The 18519-nt window shown below is 44.2% G+C and overlaps 1 protein-coding gene across 3 annotated transcripts in view; it reads right to left on the bottom strand.

Annotated features, from left to right (window-relative positions):
- The window catches only part of POLR3C (RNA polymerase III subunit C), a 148209-nt gene that overhangs the window by 17911 nt on the left and 111779 nt on the right, over positions 1–18519 (bottom strand). For all 3 annotated transcript variants that reach the window (XM_085638929.1, XM_085638931.1, XM_085638930.1), the window contains exons 12-13: positions 10714–10815; positions 10114–10163 (exon numbers count right to left, since the gene is read on the bottom strand). In XM_085638929.1, coding sequence (XP_085495055.1) covers positions 10114–10163; positions 10714–10815 — 152 coding nt within the window. The remainder of the gene's footprint in view (positions 1–10113; positions 10164–10713; positions 10816–18519) is intronic.

Genomic DNA, 18519 nt, shown 5'->3' with positions numbered 1-18519 from the left:
CCCCTGAGGGTGTGAGGGTGATCTTAAATGACAACTACCCCCGGTCAGAGCGGATGTGTACGATATCGGAGGATGCGTTGTTGGCCACCCTCCCTCGAGCTTTATGGGCGACTTCGGACACAGATGTGGGACAAATGGTGATTCCTCCGGTCCACATTAGTGTCCAGGAGGGGGCGGTGTTGCCGCGCCTCCCGCAGTATCGTATTTCCCAGGAGGGCGAGGAGGCTCTCATACAGATTGTGCAAGATTTGATCGCAGTGGGAGTAGTGGAAGAAGTTCCCTATAATATCTGTAACAGTCCGATTCTCCCTATTCTGAAAAAGGACACGGATGCAAAGGTCTATCGGTTCATAATTGATTTGAGGGAGGTAAACAAGATCGTGATACCTCAGTACCCGGTGGTTTCCGATATCACGACGTTGCTTACCTTGGTCCCGCCTATGGCGACCACGTTCTCAGTGATTGATTTGAAAAATGCCTTCTTTTCCATTCCCATTCACCCTGATAGCCGATATCTTTTTGGGTTTACATTAAATAATAGATCTTATCGTTTCTGTAGGATTCCCCAGGGCTATACAGAAAGCCCTAGCATTTACAGTCAGGCTTTGAAACGACAGTTGGATTCCTTTGTTTTACTCGAGGGGGTCGCCCTCATTCAATATGTCGATGACATCTTGTTGGCGGCTGACACCCTGGAGCTGTGTGAGAAAAGCACGCTATCCTTACTTTCCTTTTTAGCCTCCCACAATCATAAGGTATCTCGGAAGAAATTGCAATTCTGTAGACCAAAGGTGACTTATTTGGGTCACCTTTTGTCTAAGGAGGGACGGGCACTCACACCGGATCGTATCCAAGTAATTTTGGATACACCGAGACCGTCCACACAGAAGGATGTCCGTGCATTTTTGGGCCTCGTTTCTTTTTGTAGACAGTGGATATTGGGGTTTTCACACATAGCTAAGCCATTGTTAGCCCTTTTGACAAAGGATACACCTATCCCAATCCCTTGGTCAGATGAGTGTGATGCTGCTTTTCAGCAACTGCGACAGGCCCTTTGTTCAGCACCAGTGTTAGGGACCCCTGATTATGCAAAACCCTTTTCGTTGTATGTGCATGAGAAAGATGGATGTGCATTGTCAGTTTTAGTACAGATGCACGGCGACAAGCAGCGCCCTTGTGCATATTTCTCGGCTGTACTTGATCCTGTCGCCCGAGCATTGCCTGGTTGTTTTCGCTCGGTTGCGGCGACAGCTGTGTCAATACGCCAAAGCGAGGGAATTGTGTTATCTCACAAGCTGTTGGTATTAGTCCCCCATGCTGTTGATGCCCTGCTTAATCAAACAAAGACGCAGCATTTGACCAGTGCCCGTTTGACGGGATATGAGTTGACGCTTTTGGCTCCTCATATTACGTTGAAAAGGTGCGCAACACTAAACCCGGCAACATTGTTGCCATACCCCGAAACTCAGCCTGAGGCGCGGAAAGCGCATGATTGTATTCTTGTGACTGAGGAACAAACAAAGGGTCGTATTGATCTCCAGGATACGCCCTTTCCAGATGTAGATGGAGAACTGTGGGTGGATGGATCCTGTCTGAAGCTACCAGATGGTACGACTTCAGCAGCATATGCAATTACCACATTACGAACGATAGTGGAGACAGCACGCATACCACAGAAATCAGCTCAAGCAGCGGAACTGATAGCATTAACACGAGCATGTGAGCTCAGCACAGGACTATGTGTGAATGTTTATACAGATAGCCGCTATGCCTTCGGAGTAGCGCATGACTTCGGCCTACTCTGGAAGGAGAGAGGGTTTTTAACGTCACATGGGGCGCAGATAATGCATGGAGAGTTAGTTCACAATCTTTTAACCGCATTGACATACCCAAAGAAAATTGCCATTGTTAAGTGTAGCGCCCATAGGAAAATAGTTGATAAAGTTGGAGAAGGGAATGCGTTAGCAGATCGAGTAGCACGGGAGACTGCGATGCAGCCCGGTGCTACTGCCATGTATGTAGTAAAGTCACAGGTGGAAAGATGGCGTGATGCGAAGGAGGAAGTGCGAGAAATGCAAAGGACCGCTTCTGATAAAGAGCGGGAGCAATGGGCTAGCGAGGGAGAGTTGGATGACGAGGGTTGCTGGAGAAATAAGCAAATGGATAGATGGAAATTACCCACGGCCTTTGTACAACCTATGGTTCAGATGGCACATGGGCTAGCACATGTTGGAGCTTCCGCAATAGTGAAATTGCTTACTCAAGTTTGGGAGCATCCAGAGATTGCTAGCACGGCAAAGAGGGTGGTGCAGACTTGTATGATCTGTCTGAAGTATAACCCAGGAAAGGGTACTCGAACTCCAGCAGGAGGATTTGCGACACCTACTGCACCCTTTGAGGTTCTGCAGATGGATTACATCCAGCTCGAGCGCTGTAATAATTTGAAGTATGTTCTAGTAGTGGTCTGCGCTTTCAGCAAATGGGTTGAAGCGTACCCTACGAAAGACAATACTGCAATGACTACTGCGAAGCTGCTGCTGAAGGAGTTTTTCCCCCGATATGGCGTTTGTAGACTTCTGTGGAGTGATAATGGCCCTCACTTTGTAGCGGATGTTATAAAGTATGTCTTGAAGGGTCTAGGCATCACTCAGAAGTTCCACGCCGTGTTTCACCCTCAGTCTGCAGGCCTAGTCGAGAAGTATAATGGTACACTGAAGCTTAAAATAGCCAAAATTCAAGCTTCAACGTCTTTGACTTGGCCAGACGCCCTGCCACTGGCGTTATTGTCAATTAGATCAGTACCGCACTCTCGAACTGGCCTCACGCCGTATGAAGTGGTATTCGGACGCCCAATGAATATTTGGGGTCCACCAAGGCCTAAGGCTGTGTATGATGTACCTTGTGTAATGATGAGTGATTATCTGGCACAGTTAACGGATAACTTGGTTTCTATTCACCAACAGGCCAGAGAGGCGCTCCCTGATCGGTCTACCGGTGAAGGACATGGTCTCCGGCCTGGTGACCATGTGATGGTGAAAGTCTTTGACAGAACGAACAGCTTGGAACCGAGATGGGTGGGCCCTGAGCAAGTCCTCCTTGCAACGAGGACGGCTGTGCGAGTCTCGAACAGGAAGAATTGGATCCATTCCTTGCATTGTCGAAAGGTACCGCCCGGATTGGTGGAGTCTGCCGTGCTGGCCGATCAACGAGAAATCCTGGCAGCAGAGACAGGCCGTGCTGCAGAGCCAAGTGACACTGAGGAGCTCTTTCCGGACCACGCGACTTCTGGAGGAAGGCGATATCATCTTCGACCACGGAAGTGAGTTTTCCAGTACCGGGACACACTGTCAGAACGGCCCTTGGGTTAGTGAAACGGAGAGCCGATGAGGCAAGGGGGGGGGGATCAGCCCTGCATTAGTGTAGCGACACCCGTCTTGGCCCGCTGGTGAAGAAATCAACCGCTGCCCAAGGGGAAGAGTTCTGACAGACTTTTTAGTTTCAGGAAGATATCAGGGTATTGTTTCCTTTGACATGGAGAAGAAGAAAATCCTTTGTGCGTTGGGGTTCATGCTAACAGTAGCTATTGTTGGGATAACAACATGGTTTGTAGAGGAGGTAACTCCTGCTCGGAAAACACTTGTGTTGACGACTCCGGTGCCTGCGGAGCACTACTTCTATACATTGCCGTATCAAGAGTTGAAGCATCGACAGTCTTATTTGAATAACACTTTCATTCAGATGCTGCATCATACCCACGTTGCTACAAACGCTACGAACTGTTGGATATGTGGGATGATGCCGGCCCATCAGAAGAAAGGAGGTACGCCATTCATACCACTTCCTTTCTCTCATAATGGCTCTTGTAGAGCATGGTACACCTTACTGTTTGCCACTCGGAAACCGACAGTGGGACGATTGCTTTTTAGACTTAATAAAGAATGCCATCAAGACAAGAATGGGTATCCACAAGCGAATGGGACAATTTGGGAGTGGGAAGAGTACCGACCAGACAATGAATCCATTCCCTACATCTTCACAAACACCAGAGACACTGTGGGGAAGGGCAAATTCGTGATCCAAGTGGCACAGGCTCAAGCGGACCTGTGTGTCCAGAGTGTGGGTTTTATCCCTGTTGGTGTCAGTGATTGCCTAACTGTCTTGAACATTGATGGGTTGAACAACAGTACCTTCCTAGCGTCCCATAATACCTATTTTGTGTGCGGAAATAAAGGTTATTACCGTTTGCCGGCTGGGTGGTCTGGGGTATGTTATGTATCCTTCCTATTACCTCCTGTATTCCTAGCACCAGCATCTTACCATAAGGACTTGAAATTGTTGAATAATGTGACTGTAAATAGGTATAAACGTACTTTATCGATTGATGATGTGGATCAAACTGATACCAGCTTGCAGCAGTATATTGATTTTAACTTAGGACTGTTTTTCTTTGTTGGAGCCGCTTTGAATAGTAGGAAGATCCGAAGATTAACAAGAGTGGTAGAAGCTGTGACAAATCAGACTGCTGCTGCTCTTGGGAATCTTACGGAAGAGTTACAAATAACTAGGATTGTTGCATTGCAGAATCGTATGGTACTAGATGTAATGCTAGCTGATCGAGGTGGAGCCTGTAAAATTATTGGAAGCAGTTGCTGTGTGTTCATCCCTGATCATACGCCATCCGTTTATAACGCCATTAACAAGTTGCATAAAATAGCAGCTGAAATCCACACAGAAAACGGCACTTGGTCCTTTGCTGGATGGTTTTGGGCATTGGTTACTGCCTGGGGATGGAAGGTCTTAACTGGTCTCTGTATTATTATAGCAATTCTGTTCTTTTTCTGTATGTGTGTTCAATGTGGACCATTGTTCTGTTCTGTATGCATTTCATTCTGCATTCCGGATAAGAAAGCTATTGCCGATATTGCTCATCAGGAGCGTCTAGCTAAAGAGGTTAAAGGAATGATGATAATTGACATATATGATGATTTTTGGAAGCCGGATGTCTTCAGTAAATGCTGAAAGGGTCGTCTGTTGTAATTAGAACAGCAATGTGATTAAGCATTTACTGAAGACATTAATGCTTTCCCTTTAGATCATGTTTTCTCCGTTATGTTGACCGAAGTTTGGACTCCATTTTGTATTGTCATGCTGCCACGTGTTCGCCACGAGGAGAGTCCGACCTTTGTGTTAGTTGCTCTTGTAATCTGCCTAGTAACAGTTTATAAATAGCTCTCTCTTGTCTATTTGGCGCATGCCCAGACTTGACCACATCTGTTATAATTAGCCTTGCTTGACCATGTGTTTCGCGGACTCAAGAAGTGTGTTGGCTCCGCCTATGTATTGATTCAGTATCGAGAATGATCATAAATGGTAATGTTCTTCGGCCTCATGTTGTATCCACCCACTTATGAGCCCCTCTGGTGTGTATAAAAGGGGACTGTGTACGCAAGTTCTTTGTGCTACTCTATGCAATGCTGAAGGGTATTGTATGGATTGTAGGACCACCCTTAAGGGTTAATAAACCTTGTTTTTGTACTTTGCAGTTTCCGTGCCAACTTCCTTATAGATTCCGTTACAGGAGAGCGAACCCTTGTGCCTTGCGGGCCTAGCTGGGGCCTGTACACATCAATGTGGTGTGCAGTGCAGTAGTGTTGAGTAAAGTAGAGTGGTGTGGAGTGGGTTAGAGTGCAGTGGCCTAGACTATAGTGGTGCAGAGTAGAGAGGCGTACAGTGGAGTGGCATAGAGTAGAGTGGTGCAGAGTGTTGTAGAGTAGAGTGGTGTAGAGTGGTGTAGAGTGCACTGATGTAGAGGTCAGTGGCGTAGAGGGCAGTGGCGTAGAGGGCAGTGGCGTAGAGTTAACGTGACCAGACAACCCAGGTTTTCCTGGACAATCCCGGTTTTCCGAGGGCTGTCCCGGTGTCCGACGCTTTTCTTAGTTTTAAATACATGTCCTGGTTTTTGGCACAAAGGTCAGGTCATTCTGCAAAGCAGAATAAAAAGGTATGCTGTCCTTTCACAGGGGTCTCTGCAGTCTCAAATAATTAAAGTAATGCATTTGTGTCTGTAAAGCAGCACACACGGAGGTCCACTATATATGCACAAATCCACACCTCTGTCAAAGAGAATAGAGACGCACTCTCCTTCACAGCGTCTTTTATTTAAATAGCCACAGCAATCCAAGACCTATACGTGCATTTGTAGTAAAAGAGCCACTCTTGTGGTTTGGCACCCTATGATGACCTTCATCTACCACCATTTTAACTGACTTTAGTGTGTTATTTTACTCTAGCCTGGATTTATGAGACGGTCCTGCATATGCCTGCTTCTCCTTTTTTGTAATCTTGCTGTCTTTGAGTGGGAGCTGTCACGGAGTCTTGCCAGGAATAGAAGGTGTGGGATCTGCATTTGAAAGCGTGAGAGGGAGAGAAAGGTGTGGAATGTACTCTTTGGTTTCGAAGTGCATTGTTGTGAGAGATGGTGCATACGTGCTCGGTGTTGCTTAGTTCTTACTATTGGCTTTGACATGGCTTCATGTCATCTTGTTTTCTGACTTTGCCTTGCTTCTACGCGCACAGCAGTGCTTCAAGTTGTTTGTTTTAATTATGAGTTCTTACTATTGGCTTTGACATGGCCTCATGTCATCTTGTTTTCTGACTTTGTCTTGCTTTATGAGTTCTTACTCTGACTTTGCCTTGGGTTAATTATGAGTTCTTACTATTGGCTTTGACATGGTTTCATGTCAGCTTGTTTTCTGACTTTGCCTTGCTTTATGAGTTCTTACTCTAACTTTGCCTTGCTTCAAGTTGTTTGGGTTAATTAGGAGTTCTTACTATTGGCTTTGACATGGCCTCATGTCATCTTGCTTTCTGACTTTGCCTTACTTCTGCGTGCACAGCAGTGCTTGCGATTCATATTCAAGGTCTTTATGCTCCTCACTTGATTTTCTCTCCTCACTGACCAGAGTGAACTGGATATTATCTGTAGAATGTGCAACTCTGCCTCGAAGTCAAGATACGGGAGCTTGGCCAGCCTCCGTCTTGGCCTTGACACAGACTGGTACAGCCAGCTCGTTTTTTTCCAATGAGAAGGGGGCGAGGTTTTCTAGAAGCTTCGCCTCACGTTGAGTAATGACATTTAAGCTGGGTGCCGACGGGGGCCAGGTGGGAGTTCACCACAGAATAGATGTATTGCTGTGGAGGTGACAGAACTTGAGTCCTGATTGAAACTCCGTTCCTGGGCTTTTGACGGGCATCCCAAAGCTTGAGTTGGCAAGGATGATGCTAATTCAATCGGTGAGGTGTTTCTAACCATTTTTGTATATATTTTCTACTCTGATACCTGTACATACTGCATTTATTTCAATTGTTCATTTAATTGTTCATTGTAGTTAATTGATATTAGGGAATCTGCATTTACTGATATATTTGGCCTAACTTTTTAAAATATTGCATTATTAAACTTGTGTTAAATGCACCTGAATTTGTCTTTTTGCCTCCAGAGTGGGAGTGCTGTGCAAACGTGTATTATTTAAAAGGTGCAGTGGTAAATTAGCCTCCCAGGTGGGAGTGCAGGGTTTGGGTGTGTCTTTTTAGAGAAAAGCACACTCATTACATGCTCAAAAGTGTATATAATTTAAAGGTGCAGTGGTAAATTTGCCCCACAGGTAGGAGTGCAGGGTTTGGGTGTGTCCTTTTTGAGAAAAGCACATTCATTACAGCACTTGGGCCCAACGTGTTTCAAACTCTCATAGTTCTTGATCCCGGGCCAAATAGACACTCCCCAAGCTGCCGCGCTTTTAAAGCCCCACATTTGCATATTTTCAATTAAGCTCCAGTGAGCGTCATGATGTTCTCCTTAGTAATGCATTGTGGGATCAATAGTTCACAGCATTTTGATAAAGAGTCGTAAATCCTGAAATAGGTAATTTAGTGTTCAATCATAATAAAACACTGTCCCGATTGTCTCTGTGAAATAAATGATCGCTGGAGGTTCCAACTAGGGCTAACAATCACTGCCCCTCGGACCGCTCGTGTCCGCGGTGGTGCTGTCTCCCGGCTGACAAACCGAAATATACAAATCCACACCTCTTTTAAAGAGAACGGAGACGCACTCTCCTTCACAGCGTCTTTTATTTAAATAGCCACAGCAATCAAAGACCAATACGTGCACTTGGGCCCAACGCATTTCGAACTCTCATAGTTCTTGATCACAAGCCAAATAGACACTCCCAAGCTGTCGCTCTTTTCAAGCCCCACATTTGCATATTTTCAATTAAGCTCCAGTGAGCGTCATGATGTTCTCCTTAGTAATGCATTGTGGGATCAATAGTTCACAGCATTTTGATAAAGATTCGTAAATCCTGAAATAGGTAATTTAGTGTCCAATTATAGCAGATGTGCCCCTACAAAACTAAGTACATTCTTAGATATTATAAGTACCAGGGAAGCCACGGAGAGTACTAGGCTGGAAAATCAATAACTCTAGTTCCTCAGCCCATGATGGCTTTTCAAAAACCCAGGATTGTTTGGTACCAAACTACTCCTTTCAATAAACCCACACTGATGTCAGTGTGGAATTTATAGTATCATGTACTAAGAGGGCTCCTCAGAAGTACCCCCTGAAAACTTACCAACTCAGATGTGGTCACAGACTGGCTGTAAACAGCCTGCCACCACCAGACATATTTCTGGACCCCTGGGTCGAGAGCCTCTGTACCATGGGACCAGAAACAATGCACATCCTGGGCGGAGGTGTCACACCTCCTTCCCAAGGATGGGTGCAGTACTCTAGAGGGAAGTTTTAAAGAACTGCCACCTTTGTAATTCAACCCCCAGACTCCGCTGCTAGCAGCAGATGGCATTTCCTGGATTACACCCCCCCTTTGGGCGGGAAAACTTAGGAGGATAGGAGATGTGCCCACCTCTGCCAACTCCACCTCTAAGGTAGGGGAGGCGAGGTGAAGCACATCTTTCAGTCCCCACCATCTTAAGGATGGGGAGACCCCTCCAATCATGGCTTGGTCTATACCCCCTCCCATAACTGGGTGGCACAATTTAGTGTGTAGTCACTCCAGGTAGGGTGCCCATTGGCCCTACCCACTACTTCCCTGAAATGCCCCTAAATGGAAATGCCCCTAAATGTAGTATGTAGGCAGCTTACGAAGACCTGGAAACCAGTTCCTGTTGATTTAAGCAGAAGGACTTAGAAGACGCCGTGCATTGAAGCCTTAAGACAACTACTGGCTTGGCCCCAGCCCTACTGGCTTGTCTCCAGCTTTAAAGACCCTGCAAAGGAGACAACGCCTTTCCTGCAGCCAGCAACTTCTAGAACCTGAGGAAGACTGCCTGCCCTTCAACGAAGACTAGAGACTCCTGAGGACAGTTGCTCCATGAAGAAACCTACACAAAGGACTCCGGTGCCCTTCGGATCCGCAAGTCCTGCCCACTCAGCACCCGACGCCTTCGGCCAATGTCCAGGTGGATCATAGACCCAGAACAGGTTCCCCAGCGATCCTGAACTCCAGTCTAGCGTTGGCTAAACCGTCTTTGACTCCACAATGACGCCTGCAGCCTGAATCTGTAGGCCCCTCCTGACCGCAACAGGCTCCAGTAAGAAGAATCCGACGGCTAAAGGTATCCTCGCACCCGAAACCCCTGGGCCCTGGTGAGCTGAACCGACGATACCCTTATGACCCCCTACATCTCTACTTCCCTCAGCTGTCGCTGGTCTCCCTCCTGCAACCTTCGGCGCCATGTCTTCAGCCTGTTTGTCTGAAGCAAGTTCTCAATCTTAAAAAAACAGACCTGCTTTAGTGAAAAAACAGTCACAGATATGGTGGTATGCTGACCCCAGCAGGCAACCACCCCTGGGAGTACTAGCCATTCCTAATGCGGTCGCAAATTGTGCTTGCCTCATGAATATTGATGAGGCATGCAATTTGCAACCCTACTGGGAATCGCAAACAGTGTCTGAGACACTATTGTACATTGCATTTTGCGAGTCGCAAATTGCGAGTCGCAAAGTGACGAAATTTGCGAGTTGCAAGATACAATCGTTGAACATCTGGCCCAAAAACGTTTAATGAAACTCTTTAACACTGAAATACAACTCACTTGTTCTCCTTTGTTTCAAAGTGTCTTCTTTCAATCAAGTTGGCAACAGTCTGGAACATCACAGAAAGTACATAATTTAGTGAGAATGGCAGCAACAAACTAGAAAAGCAGTATTATAGGTCACCTATGACAAGCAGAAACAAAAGGGCAGACATTTTGCATTTAGCCATATAACAATTGTGTACTATATCAAGATCTTACAATGATGCAACAAAAGTAAAAGTGATGTTAACTTTCCCAGAGAAGATATTAGATGGAACATCCCAAAACCACAATTTGGAAAAAGCACAAGTTGCAAAACATGCATAAAAAATAATACTAAAACCACTAATATTGTTCCAATAAGCGGGTTAATAGTGTTACGCTACTAGGAAATATTACGCAAACTTGTCGACACTCTGCATGCAATATTTTGAAAAATGATGCTAATACTGGACAACAATTAATATTCAGAAATAATTTAAAAAATTGATATTTTTGTGAATTACTTAAGTGTTGTTTTAGTCCTTTGAATTTATGATCACCCGAGGACAGCTGGGGTGCTGAACAAGCACATGGCTACCGAGATTATAGATCTTACTGTACATATGGTGCCTGTACCTTGTAACAGCGGTGGAGAAGCATTCTTGCTGTAGAGAGAATGTTTACTGTGTACAGGTAGAAAGTCCTAGACGGGGCATGGTCTGGGGTTTTTGGAATCTCCTGGTGGAAAGCAAAATGAGAGAAATACATTTATTAATCAGTGGACCCAAATATGATGTGATCAAATCATGCCTCTGCCCTCAAACATCCTCAAATATGCTCCAATTATTTAAATCGAAATTCCTTGATATTTTCCTTGACTTTGATTACCACCACATGTTACAGAAAAAAAGCGCCTATGCCAGAGTGAGAAAGTACATTTATTTGTAAACATTTTTTTCCCAAATTCTTAAAGCTGAAAAATTGGAACTTTGAGGGAAAGTTTTACTTTGCACGGTGTACACTAGGGACCACAAATCCCAGCTTACTGCTGGGCATGCATGCTGCTACGTCATGCCATAGTTACCCACACTAGACAGAAATAAAACAACGAATTTGCAGCCATAAGCAGAAATCACAGAGGTGTTTCACACAGAAGGCATCTGGAGCAAACAGATCCAAATACGGCCACAGGAACAGGAAAGATTCACATAATTCTAGTTCAGTGCACACACCTAAACTGAAGCAATGAAAAAACATATGAAGGATTTAATGATCACCTCACGGGAGCAATATCAAAGTGGTCTCTGTCATGAATTTTGATCAACCACCCATACTCCTCATCATCGGCATTCAATTAAGAATTGGTAAAGATAGTAAAAATGTAGAACAGTCCTCAGTTATCCTAAAGTCTTACTATTCTTGCTTAGGCTCACAGACCTGCTTGAGTCTCTGCTAACCCAGGGCCCGGGGGTGTAGCTGCCTGCTACTCGGTGCCATACACCATACTCGTCAATAATCTAGGTGAGATGCACTACAGGGACTAGTATGCTCAGGAAAGGTTCTTTCGACTTAAAATGGGGTTGAAACTTACACCTATTAGTGGGGTGTCTGCACTAACATATCCGTCCAAAATTTTCAACAAAGTTAGAAATATTTCTCTGCTTGGAGATTCATCAGGACATAATCATTTCCGGACTAGTATATTTTAAATATCATATACTCACATAGCTTTGCAATGAAATGTTTTCAGAACAACAGTACTAATTGAAATCTTGTGAACTCATGAACGAAATATTTTTCATGAAGTTCAAGATACCAATTAAGTATTCAATGTATCTTTAGGAAGCAAAAACATCTGCTGCACATCCCAAGGTGTTCTTCCATATTTTCAAGGTTTTTTAAAGACAATTTTTGTCACACCAGGCATCAGACCTTGGAATAATAAGGAGATCAGATGTGCCTCAATGTAACCAAATTATTAGGAGATTGCAACACCCACATGGATTAAATCTTGTCTGATCTTGATAAGTCAATGTAAAATATTGGTATGATAAGCTGAAGCTATGTGTGGATTCCCTTTCACATTATTAGAGTGTCATTAATGACCTTATTTTGCTAAGAATTCCCGGCTGAAAAGTCCTGGTGTCTGGAAGCTGGCCTGGTCAGATCATGGGGATGTTATGTCAGCACTGCGGCCTCTTCTAGAACCCCAACCCAACTAACACGTCATAAACATTCTCCCACAATCCGTCTCGATACTTAATATATAAAAGTCCAACAACAAAAGTCCAAAACACAGAGGAAGATGTTACATGCTGGTGTTTACAAAGAAATAACTGTAAAGTAGGCAAGGCGAGTCATGGTTGCAGAAACATCTAAAGGCAGGATGATGTTAATTATAAGGTGCATATCAAATTTCACTGACTAGGCCAAATTACAGTTTTTGTAATCTGACCCACCTCTCACAAACTATTTTCCAGAGTGTAGGAAGCTGGCTCTTTATATGAATAATCAATAATCTGATAGAACATGTTAAGAATCCAGGGGTTTGCTCTAACAATCCCAAGGTGCTCTATTAGAGGTAGTGTGATCGAGCAGCCTTAGGCTTAACCGAGAGGAGCGCAAGACATCTGCATATACACACAAGGATCAATAAATGACACACAAGACTCAAGAAGGAGATCCGCACCAATGTATACAAATAGCAAGTATCTTTATATATGTTTAGGCATCAGAGAAGAATCGTTCAGTTAGGTACCTTTTTAAAAATACGTTTTTTCCAGTTAAAAAAGTTGACATAAGGCAATTTTTGAGTTCTGCAGTGTTATCCTATGGAAGGAAGAACAAGTTCTGCAAACTGGTATAGTACAGTGACTTACAGGACCAATCTCCAGGAGTTAAGGTGAGTGGTGGCAAGGTCCAAGGCAGCACCAACAGTACACCACCAGCGGCACGATGGCGGCTGGGTGCAGGGTGCAAAACTGTGTCGGGAGCCCAATTGTATTCTATGGAGATCTGTCTCTGCAAAAAGAGGCAGCAGGCTCTGGCTAGGAGGCCAGTCGGGTTGAAACGAAAGGGTGGCTCAGGCCTCACGATGCTCAGGGACGTTGGGACACTGTTGGTCCTCTTGTCCACTTTCCCAGGGGCAAAGGGTGCAGAGGTGTCCTTAGGAGTTTGGTTTTTCCTTACCGAGCAGCCACAGAAGAAGGGGCCTGCGTGCATAGGCTGCAGGTGACGTTGGAGGGCCCATGGGGAGTGAAAGCACAATGGACCAGGGCTTTGGACAGATGGGGGACCTTGATGACACCATTGGCCCACTTCCGCTTGGGGTGACAGGAACAGTGGTGGCTTCAGGTCCAGGATTTTGGCAGTTCTGGAGGGCTCAGAGTCCTTTCTTTGGGAATTGCCGCAAGATGCAGTGAACAGTGCCACTGCCCCACCGGAAGTCTTGGTTCTTTATTGAAAGCAGGCACCCCTCTCACGTTTCTGGAGTTAACAGCTGCAGGATGAGTCGATTTTGGCGCAGTTTTGAAGAGAGATGCAGACAGTCCAGCGGGGCTGATACCAGGTCAGCTGCTCCTTCTCTCCTCTCTGCTTTTATGTCTTTTCAGTGTCATCTCTCTTCTTAGGTCATCAGGGTCTGTTTCTCTGGGGCCAGAGACTCCCCTAAATACTGAATTAAGCGGTGTTAAGGGATTGTAGGGTAGTAGCCAAATTGCTACTGACCCTTGCAGTCACTACGTCCCCTATATGACCACTTCCTTTGGGAAGTGGGTATAACCCCTGTCCAGAATTCCTAAATATGCCATCAAAAGTTGGCTACTTCTGGAAAATCGTGTCCACCTCAGTGTAGCCCACCTTAGCGGTGATACTAGCCTGCAGGTGGCACACCTACCCGACTACCAAATTTTCCCACCTGTCCAAGTGCCAAGGGTGTCCTGGACAAAGGAGGGAGGCTTCCTCTTCTGTGAGGGGAGCCGAACTTGCATTCCAAAGGCGGCAGCTCTTTGAAGTTTGCCAGCATAGGGAGGCTAAACAGCAAGTCATCCTGTGGGAGAGGGTGTTACACCCTCTTCCCGGACAGGCTTCTGTTCTGGTCCTCCTGAGGGCAAAGGCTCTCACTCTAGAAGGTCAGAACAGTGTCTCAGGTGGCAACCTGGCAGAAACCAGTCAGGAAGCACACCGCAGGCTGTTAGGTTTTGAAGGGGCACCTCTAAGGTGCTTCTGGGCGCACATATTGGTATTCCATCACAGGAATCAGTGTGGGGTTATCAATACTAGATGTTTGATACCAAACATCCCGATTTTCAGTGAAGCCATCATGTAGCTGGGGACCTCGTTTTCACCAGTGTCCAGCAAATGTTTTAAAGGGGCTTCCCAGTCCACTTGCACTGGCAGTAATATGACTGACCAGCACAGGGGCAGATCTGCTAATGCAGGTATGCCCTCCCATGTAATATTCAGCACCCTGCCTTAGGGCCGTCAGGCCTTCTGTAAGGGTGACTTACAAAAAACACATGCAGTGTTAGGGCACATGGTACACAGGGGTGTGTGACATGTCGTGTTTTCACTTTTGTCTGTACCAAGACACGAAGCCTGCGATGGCAGTCTTGAATGTACTTGGTAAAGGGTCTCATAGGCTGGCACAATTACTGCCAATACCCTTAGGGACCTCTTTAGTACCGCAGGCCCTAGGTACCAGGGGTACCATTTACTAGGAACTCACAGAGGGTGCTAAAGGTTTTTTCCAATTGAGGAAACATTGTACAGTTTTGGAAAAGAGCACTTCCAGTCGAAATCTCATCAGTTACCAGGCAAAAAGTAGAGGTGATCATGCCAAAATGGGACACTTTCCTACACAGAGTAAATAAACTGCTTCCTCATACTGCTTCCATTAACTCAGTACATCTGTCTCAAGAGGTTTGTGATACCCTGGGCAAGCTCTTGATCTGCAAGTGATCTCCAACGAAAGGAGACATAGAGGCAACTCCTACCCATTTCCTTACACAGGAATACAACAAGAAGAAGAAATGCACATATCAAGAATGTAATTTGAAACCTCTGGAATCATGTGAACTCAAAAGTCTACTTAATAAATTGTAGGAATAAATTACCCACCTGTAAATGTGGTACTCCTGCACTTGTATATTTTATACACCCAGGTGCTAAGTGGATAACAAAATGGAATGTGTCAGGTAGTTGAACAAAGCCTTACAAAAGTTGATCCGTGACCCATCCCCGACACGCTGTTTGGTAAGAGTATGAGCACGCTCAATCAATCATTCTCACCTCGCTGGAGAGACTGCTGGAGTATCGCCTTATTAAGTAAGTAACTTTTGATTCTATGGCAATGGATCCATGGTATCTGATTAGACTGCCAAGCAGTATATACCATTTGAACAAGAGCTTCAGCATAGTTTGGCAGACTTGGGTTTTTGCCTTTGCATTCATAAATCAGTATTTGTTTAATTAGAAGGTGCATGACAAATTACAAGCAACCACCTTGCGGCTTTTCAGCACCAGTTTATTAGCCACCCACAAGACAATTATCTGTTGCTGTTTGTGAATGTGACCTTGAAAACTGACAAGAATACACACTTATATTATAAGAGTTATCATCCCAAAGCACAAAGGGATAACATCCCGTTTTGGCAGTTCCTCCGATCGAGGAGGAACTGTTCATCCTTGGAGGATTTTTACAAGCACTCTGATACCTTGAGGGATAAACTCCTGGACAGAGATTACCCAAAAAAGTTGATAAAACACATTTAAAAAGAGCACGGTTTTATAACAGGTAAAGAATGTGAGATAAGAGCCTTGTCAATAAGAGGAAGGACTCTACTAATGACAGAATAGTATTCGTTAGCCAATTCTCCAATGTCAGTAACAAAATAAAAAACATTGTAAATTCAAACTGGAATATTTTAAATGAAAACGAGGAAGTAAAACTGTGCCAGCCCCTGTTTGCGTTTAAACGCAAACATAACCTATGTAAGAGCTTAGTTCACACATACAGAGAGGTCAGACCCATGCAACAAAGTATGCTACAAAAAGAAAGAGCGTTGGGTAACAATAAATGTGGAAGCTGCTCAATATGTGACCACTGTTTAGTGACAAAAACACTGATATACAATAGATATACATTGGCATCTAAAAGCCTGTATAATTGCAGAAGCTCTAATGAAGTTTTTCTGTTACGCTGCCCATGTGGATTAGCATATGTAGGGGAGACAGGAAGAGAATTGAGGTTGAGACTTTTGGAGCATAGGTCAGTTCTCAAAACTAATAAACAGAACGCCCAGTTAGTGGACCATTATCACACTCTCAAACAAACACACAGAATTCGAGTGGTTCATTATAGAGAAGATCGCTGGAAATAGAAGAGGTGGTCATTTGGACACTAAAAGAAAGAACAGGGAACAATGTAACATCTATAGATTAAACAATGTACAGAAGGGACTCAATACAAGAGAGGACTGGATGAAGTTAACCTAAATATGGTGTGGTGTTAGTTTGCAACGTTTTTCTCCTTTGGTTTGCAACAAACCATATGTTTTAAGGCAACAGTAGAAGCAAAGTAGGAATAAAAGTTAGTAGTGCAGATGATGCACGCAATCATGCACTCCTACTATTTCCATTAATAACTGAGAGATAAAATAAAAGAGATAGGTTTCATTATTATTTGCCGCTCACCGACTGAGGAGGACATGAGATGTGAAGGCTACTTATGAGGACAATCACCTGATACGTATTAGGTATCTATGTACTTCATCATTGTAGGTGGCAGGATCTAGTAGATAGGGGCATTCATATGGTTAGATCTAACGTGCAATTAGTATGCATGTATACCGGTGCAAGAGGATAATCCTTCGATTTGCATTAGGCGCCGATGTTTCAGAGTTAAAACTCACCATTCTAAGATGCCGGGACCAAGCCGACAGAACCAGCCACGTGGTTTTACCTGACGTGCAATTAGTAGGTGCATACAGGGGCATATTGCGCATGTAGTGAGCACGGGATCGTTAAGCGTAATGAGATTGCCGAATCGGAAGACCAGAGAGGACAATTGGGTTCCGCTAAGTGCGAATCGTTAGAGTTGAAAGGTAAGAATATGGGGGCACTTACGAGGTCATGAAGGCGTGACAATAGGAAAGCAGATACTAATTTGCATTCCGGTTTGTTAGTTTTCATTCTCCCCCTTTACCGCTGCGGATACATAATACAACAAATAACGAGATATAAGAAGAAGCAAGGGTATAGACCCATACCTTCTACTCGCGGCCCGGAGGAGGGTACCCTGACTTTCAAGAAGCAGGTATTAGTGTGAGTGGGTATATTTGATAATGCTTTCACATAAGATAGCAATATTCATTGAAAATAGGGGTTCTCCTATATTCTTTACCCTCTTCACACAACAGTGGTTTGCCAAATAAGGGAGTATATGCCCTGGACCAGAGGCTGATTTATATACTAGAACATAGGCGCTACACGTACTTATTGATAAGGTATGTTGACTGGCGACAATAGAGTCTGGTCAGAGTGGTGAATTATGGGTGAAATTTTCTTATGTCTCCCCAATAAATCTTACAATGAGGATACATTTGTATCACCTATTTCTAGAAATGGCGAGTCACTATTAAACCGGCAGCCTCATTTCAATACGGCCCTTTACCGAGTGCATTGCACCGGTAAGTTATTCAGAAGATATTATGCATGCGCATGAATGCACATTAGGTGTCACATGGTGATGAAAGCAGTATGGAGGCATGTGTGGGGTAACGCACTTATGGATGCTGGAGCACTTTTAGTGGCTCTGATGTAAAATCGTTTTCTGTTTTTTAAATATAACTTGTTTTTAATAAAAACTCTCAAAACATCAGAATAATAATAAGAACAAGTTGGAGAGTTGTGATATTATGATTGGGTAGGGTTTCTCTTGTGTGATAAAATCTCCACTTTTCTCACATAATAGGGTCATTGTATAACACAAACAGAAAAGAGAAGATTTATTCATATGTTTGTCCTGATGAAAGTGGTCATATTGGGTTAATCCACCGAAATGCGTCGACGCTGGAGTTTAAGTTACGTTTTGTAAAGGACAGAAATATATGGGGACAGAACATTTATTCTCCTGCGGTGTGCTGTCTATTGTCTCAAATTAACAACTTAATGACAAATTTGAGTGTCTTATTTTCTTTTCCAAGAGGTTGTTTTTATTTAAACTACTGATGAAATTGAAATATATAATGTTTTTATGACACATTGAATGTACTATGGGGTATTTCATTGTATGTTTTCTATTGAAAAATAGTTTGCATTTTTATTAAATGAGCACATAAGTGTTTTGACATCCAGAGTCAGTGTGTTCCCTTGGTGAGGTGTTGTTGACTGTGACCATTAGTAGGGTGTATCTGTATGTGATTATGTGGTTGATCTAGTGTC

The sequence above is a fragment of the Triturus cristatus genome, chromosome 12 (assembly GCF_964204655.1).
Source record: "Triturus cristatus chromosome 12, aTriCri1.1, whole genome shotgun sequence".
Taxonomy (NCBI): Eukaryota; Metazoa; Chordata; class Amphibia; order Caudata; family Salamandridae; genus Triturus; species Triturus cristatus.
The sequence above is the reverse complement of the archived record's forward strand: the minus strand, read 5'-3'. Positions and strand labels throughout refer to the sequence as shown.